Source organism: Thalia democratica, chromosome 1 (assembly GCF_965202585.1).
Source record: "Thalia democratica chromosome 1, ktThaDemo2.hap1.1, whole genome shotgun sequence".
In the NCBI taxonomy this organism is placed as follows: Eukaryota; Metazoa; Chordata; class Thaliacea; order Salpida; family Salpidae; genus Thalia; species Thalia democratica.
In genome coordinates, this window is record NC_139165.1 from 41736474 (window position 1) to 41746979 (window position 10506).

At 27.6% G+C, this 10506-nt stretch overlaps 1 protein-coding gene across 1 annotated transcript; it reads left to right on the forward strand.

Moving 5' to 3' along the window:
- Nucleotides 1–202: 202 nt before the first annotated feature.
- On the forward strand, nt 203–4940 carry LOC145836094 (uncharacterized). Its single transcript, XM_082943897.1, has 6 exons — nt 203–399; nt 663–841; nt 1828–1949; nt 2743–2852; nt 4065–4210; nt 4456–4940. The coding sequence occupies exons 1-6, from the start codon at nt 203–205 to the stop codon at nt 4938–4940; spliced, it is 1239 nt and encodes a 412-aa protein (XP_082800023.1).
- The last annotated feature ends 5566 nt before the right edge of the window (nt 4941–10506 follow it).

Genomic DNA, 10506 nt, shown 5'->3' on the forward strand with positions numbered 1-10506 from the left:
AAAATCACATAAACTAAAAAACTTTATTCATAACCCTACACGGTTGACGTACTTATAAAATTGCGTAGTTTTCTAAGTAAGTGTAGACTTATTCGTTTTTTAATCTAGCTTAATCACTTAAACTTTTATTGTTTATTAAAGTTTACAAATTTTTTTCAGCAAAAACTAGCTATTTACTAGCATTTTAATCAAACAACTAAACATGGACCCCGTAACAAAGGACGAAAGTTCAAAAACAACTGTTACCAAAAAGCTTCCAGGTCCTGTTAGGTGGCCGATATTCGGATCCTTGTTCTACCTGACCAGTTTCAAAGAGCGGGTGTTTATGGACTGGACCAAACATTACGGCGACATCTACCAAGTTAAAGTAGGATCAAAAGACGTTGTCGTTGTCAATGGGTTAGTAATGTTTAGTTCGATTAAGATAAGTACAACGGTTTTTTTTAAAGTTTTGCAGATCTAATCATGAAAATATGTTGTTGTTGTAAGTTCTCTAAAAAATCGTGCATTGTATATATGTTATTAATTTATAATTACAAATTTGCTATAATACTGTTTTTGTCTTAAAAACTTAAGCAGAGTTCTTAATATATTTAGTTAGTTTTATCTTCAAAATATACAAGTTTACTTTACTTTGTATTAAATCTAATTTTTTTTTGCAGATATAATGCGGTGAAAGCGGTATTAGAAGACAGGCAGGGGATTTACAGCAGTCGCGACCACAGAAACCACATACAAGCCCACAGAAGGCCGGGAGAGGGTTTGTTTTTCTGCCCCGACAACCAAATTCACAAGAAACTGAAACCATTCTTGATTCAGAATCTGAGCATACTTAAAACACGTTGGTATTTTTGCGTTTACGAAATTTTATAACAAAATTTTTTTTTTTTTTAATTTGGTTAAAATATGTAAAAACAGTTATACATTAGTATATAACATATTTATCTGATTTTTGTTGTTATGAAAACCAATAATAACTTAAAAAAAGTTGTTAAAACTGTTTTTGTATGGTTTTCATTTTAAAACAGGTGTAAGTAGAAAATAAGTATTTAAAAGTATTAATATTTATATACTATTAATAAATAAAAGTTTTATTAACAGTTTTGTTAGAAAAAAATCAAAAACGTTGCAAACAGAGTAGTCAGATATCAAAAGCACAAAGTTGCTGTATTAAATCACACGGTTGACACGCGAATCAGCTCTTATCGCGTGTAATAGCTAGAATTCAATGTAGTTTTAATAAAAACACTTCATGTTTTGTCACAAGACACAGTAATAACTGATGTTATTAAATCAATTTAATATTAAAACTACTTCACATGCTACACAGTGGCAAACACATCAAATTGACAATAAAATTTCTATATTACTTTCAAATTTATAAGAAATATATTATTATTTTTTGAAAGTTTAATATTATTTTAGATAACTGAATTTAGGAATTTTTGTTTTTGATTGTGCGTAAAATTAATTTTCACACTAACTTGACTTCAAAAGTGACTGTTTTAAAAAAAAACATTTGACGGCTGATAAAATTTAAATTCTTGTCTTATCTTAAACTGACAGCTCTTACGTTAAACTTGACTGATTGCAAAATCTAGTGCACAGTTTAATTATTTTTATAACTTTATCTAACTTGTGCGTAAAGTTTGTTAAAACGTTTTAGATTGCTTTTAAACTTCAACCTACTAAGCTGTATTTATACTTAAACAAAATAAAGTTTTAACCAACTAATGTTACGTAGCAACCCATTAATACAATGTTGATTGTAAAAGGCTGTTATTCAGCATTGTATATAATTATAATTTTATGGTTTTGTATTTGCAGACACAGACAGAGCAGTGAAAACTGAAATAATAAAAATGATAAGTCATCTCAGTAAGACATCAAACAAACGGGTCGACATTCAGCACGTAGTAAGATCTACAATGGCAAATGTTCTGCTACAAGTAAATTTATATTTAAAATATTTTAAATTTTGATTTACGCAGCTACCTATTTACACGCGGGAAATTTTTATAAATTTTATAAATTTAATAATTAAATTATGCCTTAAATTATTTTTTAGCTTTTATGTTACAAAGATATATCAAATTAGTATACGATTTTATAGAAGAAAGTCAAATTATGAATTTTAATTATATATGATTTCTAAATATATACTTTTTTTGTTAAAATTTTCTAAGCATCTGTAATTAAAATAAAATTCGAAATTATATGTATAAAGGTAAAAGCAATAAACCTAATCTGAATTAAAAAAAAAAATAATTTAGCATAAGCTTTAGTTTTATTTTAAATTGTTTATTAAATTTATCCATCTATAAAACTTAATTAAAAGTGTTTTCAAACAAAGATTAATTAAAATACCACAATTAGGAGATTAATACTATTGAGAGCTTTAAATTTAATTAAGTTTTACAAAGTATTTTTCGGTTGTATGACTGTGTATAAATTTTAAAAACTAAAAATTTTAAAACATTGTTTTCGGGCTGTATAGCATGCAAGAAAAGGATTTTATTTCATAAATCATTTCATAATCTTAGAATTTATCTAAATTACTTTACAGAATTAAAAAATGGAAGCATAAAATTTTTATTTAGTTTCTAATAATTAGATTTTAATCAGAATAAAGTCAACATTAAGATTATTTTTGGCATAATTTATTTTTAATTATATAACATTTTATTTTATTGTCAATACCATCACTACAAATTAGGCAAACAATTATATATATTTTACCAGACACTGTATTCCAAATCGTTTGATTATGGAAACCCAGAGTTAGAGAACATTATGAAACTGTGTTGCATTGGAAACACAGAAAGAGATAAAGGAACTGGAAAAGTATTAACGTTAGACTGGATAATACATTTTCCCTCAATTAAAAGGTAACCTTGATGTAATTGTATTTAAAAAATACTAAATTTTATTGAAATTCACTTAAATTATTAGCATTTTAGAATAAAAGTCTCTAAATTTATCAAAAACAGTGTTCAGTAAATCACATAAAACAAATAGACGTGAACACTAAACTAACTAAAATTTAGCAAATAAAACTTGACTTATTATACTTTTTTTTTCATTATTAAAGTAGATGGTGTAAAGGTTGTTATAATTCTTTTAATAAAAAATAAAAAACATTTTTATTATTAAAACAATATTTCATTACATATACGAGTATTTTTCACACATTATTAAACAGTAAAAAATTATATTTTTAAAACATTAGACTAATGAACGCGAAACGAAATGAACACAATCAAGTAAAGAAAATTTTTAACAATTTTCACGAGCAACGGTTGTCTGGCCCCGATGAAATAAATGATCTTTCCTCAGCTTTTAATAAATGCAAGTAAAACATTATAACTTTAATTGTAATCTCATTTAAAGATACAGTATATGTACTAAAAAAGACTGACAATAAAACGTGTCGTTTATTTACAAAGCTGTACAGTATTTTGTTACAAATGTTTTAAATTGTATGATTATAATTTTTTTTAGTTTTGAAATAAAATGTTATAGAAAATAAATGTAGAACAGTAAACATTCAGCACGTTTTGGAAATTAGTTTTAATTAAAAACTAATTCCTTTAAAACTTCTTGTAATTACAAGCCTTACACGTTAAGTGTGAAATTAGTATGACGAATAAGAATAACGAAATACAATTTTTTTAGTATAAAATAACTGTTGGGTAAATTTACAAGTTTTCAAATTTGTTAAAAAAAATAATATAAAAAGAAGTGTAGCATTTATTAAAACTTTCGTAAAGTAAGAGTTAAAAAAATGGTTTAAGTTAATAAAAAACAAATGAAAACAAGTCTGTTAGAATGATTATTTATTGAAACAGAGAGTTTCTTTTTCATAGAGCTCCGATACGGATAATTTTGCAGTAACAGAAAAAGTACTAGGGTTTGTAAAAAAACAATGTTAAGTTAGTAAATTGTCAGTATGTTTATAAAAAAAAGATATAATATTAAATAGTTAATTTTTTATTGAAAATTATCTATAAAAAAAAAAACTTAAACATTGTCTTGACAACAGTTTCACCTGAGCCGAAATTCAGGGATGAGTTATATTGCATGAGCGAGGATTCCATGACGGGTGGTACTCAAACGACGAAATGTCAATTTTCCTGGATTTTATTAGAACTTCTTAAAAGCGGCGAAGCGTTGCAGAAAGTCGAGCAGGAAATAGAAATTGTTTTTAAAAGTTTGTAATTAACAACAAAACCGTTTTTAATTTTTGTTTGAGATTTTCTTTTAATTGTTTAAAGAGTTTCTTTATACTTTAAGTGCTTCACAGGCACAGTTGTCACAACTTTTATTTTGTTCTCATGTTTCAATGTATATTTCAAGTATTAGGCTACTTTTTGTAATAAATGTTCACCGGTTACATATAGTTTTTACGTGAAAACATAAATTTATAAAAGATTAATATAATGTTAATTCAAACAGACAATAATGACTACTTCGACAAGGACTTGTATTCAGAACTCCATTACTGCAAAGCTGTAATCGAGGAGGGGCTCAGATTGCGACCCATCGCCCCCACCGTCACCCCTCACTTCACCACCCAACATTCCACGTTGCTGGGCTACCACGTCCCCAAAGACACCAACATCCAGCCCAACCTGTGGTCCGTTCACAGGGACCCCGTGTTCTGGTCGCCCGACCCAGACAGCTTCAGACCCGGTAGACATTTGGACGAAAACGGTCGGTTCGCCCCAACTGGCAGGGTGCTGACGTTTGGATTGGGGAGGAGGCAGTGCGGAGGGTACAAGCTGGCCAAGCAGGTCATTATGACGTCACTGGTTAACTTGATGGCCCACTTTCATATAAGGACTGCCGACGGGGTGGTTGCTAGGGATTTGGGGGAGGGTACCTCCGTTCTTATTTACACTCCGCCAATGTTTGAAGTCGTTCTCACACCTCGTCATTAGTTTTTGCACTCGTTCTGTTTGGTCGAACTTGTTTTTACTTTTTTATGAGCAAAAAAAAAAATTGTTTGAGTAACCTTTATTTCTATTTATAGAACATTTGGTTTACAATAAGCTTAAACAATTCTTGAATATGACTTCATTAATTTTAATTTATACTGTTATTTGTTTGCAATAAGTTTTTAGAAAACTAGAATTTTACTACTATAAAAGATTCAAAGAACGATATTTTTATTTGTAGCCAAAAGTTGATATAACAATTCAGCTTTTTTTACTATTAACAAAGTACAAGTTCCTGTTAGTTTTTATTGTTTAAATTTTCTAAATACTTTATTTGGTTTTTTATTTTGCGAATAAATTTATTACTTTACCCTTTTAAATTATACTTTGACAAAAGTTTTATTTTGATTGATTATGTGATGGTTAATTGAAATTTTTGGTTTAATAAAATACAGAAAACACTTATTTGTTAAAAAGTTGCAAAAATGCAAAAAGTAATCAAAAAAAAGTTTTACAAAATCATTTAGTTATTTTAGATTTAAAAAGGAATTACTAAATTATACTACATAATAATTTTTTTTATTCAATTGAAGTAATTCTTTAAAGTATAGGCTCCAAATAATATTTTAAACAACTATGTTAAAATTATGAAAACTTGCCTTAAAGCACTCAAAAGCTGAGGAGGTTTTTAACATATAAACAAAAACGTAATGATATTTTTTTTTAATTGATTTAATCTAAGATAATTTTTCAACAAAATCGGCGAAAGTCTGCAGAACAAGTCCGGACTTTCGTTTGCCGTGAGACAAGCTCAAATTTAACAAAAGAGTTGATCATGCCAATTCGATCATCAGACCACAAGTTTCGGTAGTCTGAGACCGGTTTCGTCCTTATTAGGACTCATCAGTCAGTCACAACCGAAAAACTTGTAGTCGTCAATCTACAAACGGTTTGTCATGCTTTCGCATGAAGCAACCATTTGCTGGCAATGATTAGTGACGTCAGTATTGTCTTTGCCGTGCAACGTTTAAAACATTGTCCACTAGGCAAGACATCTGGTACGCTCGTTTTAGTACAATCAACAAAATCGGCGAAAGTCTGCAGAACAAGTCCGGACTTTCGTTTGCCGTGAGACAAGCTCAAACTTAACAAAAGAGTTGATCATGCCAATTCGATCATCAGACCACAAGTTTCGGTAGACTGAGACCGGTTTCGTCCTTATTAGGACTCATCAGTCAGTCACAACCGAAAAACTTGATCGAATTGGCATGATCAACTCTTTTCTTAAGATAATTTTTATTAAAGTTTTGACTATCATTATTGTTTATTTTTCTTAAATTTAAGAGAAAAGTTGCATAATCATTATATTGATTCTGTAGAACTTCTTTACTATTTTATATCGTACTTTAAATAAATATAAAGTAATGTTTTAATTTTTGCAAACTTGAATATCTAAACTATTTAAATGTGAGGTTAAGAAAATAGAATTAACTTGAAAAATTAGTTTTTATTTCCAGTTTTAGTTCAAAAGCTATTAAAACGCCTTTGTTTAAGCATGAAAATAATAAACGAAAATAAGAAAAATTACTTTCTATAAGATTGTAATATGTATAAAGAAAATTACTACTTCAGCTTTAAAAAAATACTTTTTCGTAAAAGTTTTCTTAAAGTTTTTATTGCAGTTTCAAATTAAGTATTACATTATAAATAATTAAGTTTAAAGATCTAAATTAAAATGTTGTTCTAAATATTCTTCTAAATGTTGTTCTAAACTTATTTTCATATCTTATTCATACGTTTTTATTTTTGACACTATATTTGAATAATCTTCAACTAGTTTAAAGTAGCTGTAATAAATTTCTGAACATGTTTTACTAAATCTAGGGTAGAATTTTACTTTATCTTTTGTTTATCAAATAAGTAAAACAAGTATAAAAGCATAATAACGTTATTTAACTATTATTTAAAAGTTTTTTTTTAAATAAAAGTACTTAATATAGTACTACACTCTAAATTTAATATAAATTTTAAATTTATTATATACCTGGAAAACTTTTATAATTCTTACAAAAAATTAAATAACAATTTTTTTTTAATGTTTCAAATTAAAACAATTTTAAATAACTTAATGAAGCTTTAATGAAGTTTTAATGACATTTGAAATCAATTTAAAATATTGCAACATAATATGTTACCGAACACCGTTGTAATTTGTAGAAACATGTATCTGTTACCATGTGCATTTATGTTTTATTCACGCCAATTCAAACATAATTTTTTTATCTACAATGCAAATAACGTGTCTATTGTCAAACTACGACTGAGAGTCTTTTTATTTAATCTTTGTCATAAAATTTTGTTATTTTTTGTAATTCTTAGTGATATAAAACATAAAAAAAAAACTAAAGAAAAGTTATATAAATAAAAGGTAATTAGTACTCTATAAACTATAATGATACAAGTATTATAAGAGATATTATAAAACATAATATAAAAGTATTAAACTTTAAAATGTACCAGCAAATGTTAAAATACTATATCACGATACTGACTTGTAGACTTGAGGTATTGAATAAATAAAGTAAGCAACTACTAAAGTAAAATTTTGATAGATTTTACACAAGCCTAATAAGATAGCTAGGTTTTAGTTTTTTTTTTATCAAGGTATTTGAATAAAACCTGAAGAAAACAGCTGAGTCTTGTTTTGCTTTTAATACCTTGCTATTTTGTCGTATAGCTCATGGTTAGGTTTTGTTATGTTTTACAAATGCTCTTTCAGCACTTTTTAGGCACTTTAGATAGATTTTAATTGGTAGTTGCTAACAATATAAAAAACTTGTGTTTATAATTGAAAAGTATGTTTTAGGAGAAAAGCGTTGTTGTAAAATATTTTAAAGAAAATAGATTTAATGGGTGCGCATCTTATTTATATTTTGTTCTTTTTTGTAGTACTTTTTTAAAAAGAACTCTTTGAAACTGTTTAACACAGATAAACATACATCAGTTAAATATATAAAAGTACTGTGTAAATTTATGTTAGTACTAGTAGTATACTTTGTACATTTATGTATTTAAACTAACCTAAAGTGATTTTTTAAAATTCAAACTTGCATGTGCGCTATAGAAAACATATGCATAACACTTAGTCGTGTGCAGCTATTTTTTGGTTTAAAAAATTGAGCAGTTTGATATCTCAAAGAAATTGCGAAAGTTTACCTAGGGTTTGCATGGCAACGAAAGATCACCAACGAGGAAGTTTTGAGACGTACTGGCCTCACCACTGTTTACTTTACTCTTAGTCAACGAAGTTTCGGTCATGTTTTATGGATTGGCGAAGAGCGTTCTTGGGTTTAGATTAAGTATAGAATTGATCATTACTCTCTTATTCATTACTCTTTATTAATTATTTCAGTGGCGTCGCGTGGTATTTTTCTTAGGTGGTGCAGAAAAAAAAAAACCGAGTTGCCAGTGCTCGATTTGCCCCTACTTGAGTTGTCCCTGCTCGAGTTGCCTCTGCTCGAGTTTTCCCTGCTCGAATTACCTCTGCTTGAGTTGCTTCTACTCTAGTTACTTCTGCTCGAGTTACCTCTGCTCGAGTTGCCTTTACTCTGCTTAGCTTTGTTTTCATTTTTTGTTTAGAATAGCTTGTTGAATGATACTTAAGCCTGTACTGTTTTAGTAAATTTTCAACTTAGCTTACTTACCGCAAGATATTGATTTTGCGGTAATTCTTGAAGAAATTTAGCTTTTTTGAGTTCATTTGCGGCAGTCTGCTAAGAGTTTGCGGTAGTGTAGTGAGCAAAATGGTCGTTTTCTAAATTTAAGTTTTATGAAAGATTTTGTTCTAAAAAGAAACGAAAACGTTATAGATACTTAATTTTTTCTTACAAAGTTTTAAGGTTGTGCATTTGCGGCAGTGCAACACACCATGCGACGCCCCTGCTCTCAATAATCATTTATTTTAACTAAAAAAGGCAGTGTGTAGCTAAACTGCTAAAACGTCTATTAAATCTGATTATTTGAGCATCGGACTATTTGATCGTTTAAAAACATTGTATACTGTAAAAAACATCGTAAAAGTATTTAAAAACAAACTCGATTTTTAACCTATAAAGTTTAGTATTTCATTTTTAGATCTATGTTTTAACTATGAAAAATTAGAATAAACACAAGAATGACACAAAAAGTGTTGTTAAATTTTTGAGTTTTACATTTTTTATGGTCAATAAACAAATTGGGAATCAACTTTTTAATTTGACTAATAAAAAAATATATACTTATTAACTAAACTTTGGACTTTTGATAATATGACCTATAAGCTAAAACTGTATACAAGTTATCTGTTATCTACATATTTCACACTAAAAGGTAAATACTTATTTGCCTATTAAAAACAAAGATGTATTAAAGAGCTTTTACTTATATAGTTTTTTTTTTAATTATATTTACACTGGACAATAAGTAAACTGAACTGACTAAAGAAACGCGAAATAAGAATATTTATAACCTTGTGTATATAATTATAAAATAAACTAAATCGCTAGTCTTTGCTCTAGTTAAGATGAAAAACTTGAGTCCAGTTAGTTAGCTAAATTTTGTTAAAGTTAACAATTAATCAGTGAAAAAACATGTAATTTTCACAACTTGAATGAGCTTTTATTAGTACAAAAACCCTTAATGAATGCTGACAAAAACTAAAAAGCTTTCTAAAGACTAATTTAACGTTTTTAAAAAGTTATGTTTTTTATAGAAAAAAAGAAAGAAAAATGTGAACGCTCACAACTAAGGTCAATGTATTGGTGTGGAGAAAGACCTTTCGGTCATCGAGCTGCACACCATTTACTTGTAACTAATTCTTTGAGCTAACTTTAAAACAATAATGAAAAAAAAGACAAAAACTTGGAAAGTAACTTTTTATACATTTTTTTTTAAGTTTAAAAATGGTAAACACCCTTTTTTAACCCATTACTGCCAATATTGACCATGGAAAGCATAGTCTACTATGGGCTCCACACCGTCTCCTTCCTTAGATTTCTATTTTTATGATCATGTACATTCACATTTTTCTTGTTGCCCTTTCTACAAGAGCAACCACAAAAAATGCAACAAATATCTCAAAATTAAATAAATGGGGAGAGTTAGTGATGTAAGTATACATAAAGCATTTAGTTATGTCATAAAACTGTAAGAGCACCATGTATTTTAAAATAGTGTCTTTAAATTTCTAGTATATGTGTTTGTAGGTGAATTAAAATAGAGAAAAAAAAATAATTGTTTATTTGTTTTATAGATTTGTAAAAAATTCAGTTTTAATCAATAAGATTAGCACTAATAATTAATAGAATTTGTTTAAACTAGTTAAAATAAAATCACTCCTAACAATAAACAGCTAAATTTCAAAAACAAAATTATAAAACTTAACAAATATTCTGAAAAAATAAGGTAATAACAAAAGTATTTTAATTGATTTATATAAACTGTTTGTAAACCTAAACCTAATTTTTAACAAATAAAATTAAATAACCAGAATGTCTAAAAAATATCAAATTTTTACACCTAAATTTAGAAT

Bases quoted from the DNA above. Each gene is read 5' to 3' on its own strand.
- LOC145836094 (XM_082943897.1), top strand. From the start codon at position 203: ATGGACCCCGTAACAAAGGACGAAAGTTCAAAAACAACTGTTACCAAA. The intron at 1,950-2,742 runs GTAAATTTATAT...ATATTTTACCAG, and splicing joins TGGCAAATGTTCTGCTACAA to ACACTGTATTCCAAATCGTT. The intron at 2,853-4,064 runs GTTAGACTGGAT...GCCGAAATTCAG, and splicing joins GGAACTGGAAAAGTATTAAC to GGATGAGTTATATTGCATGA.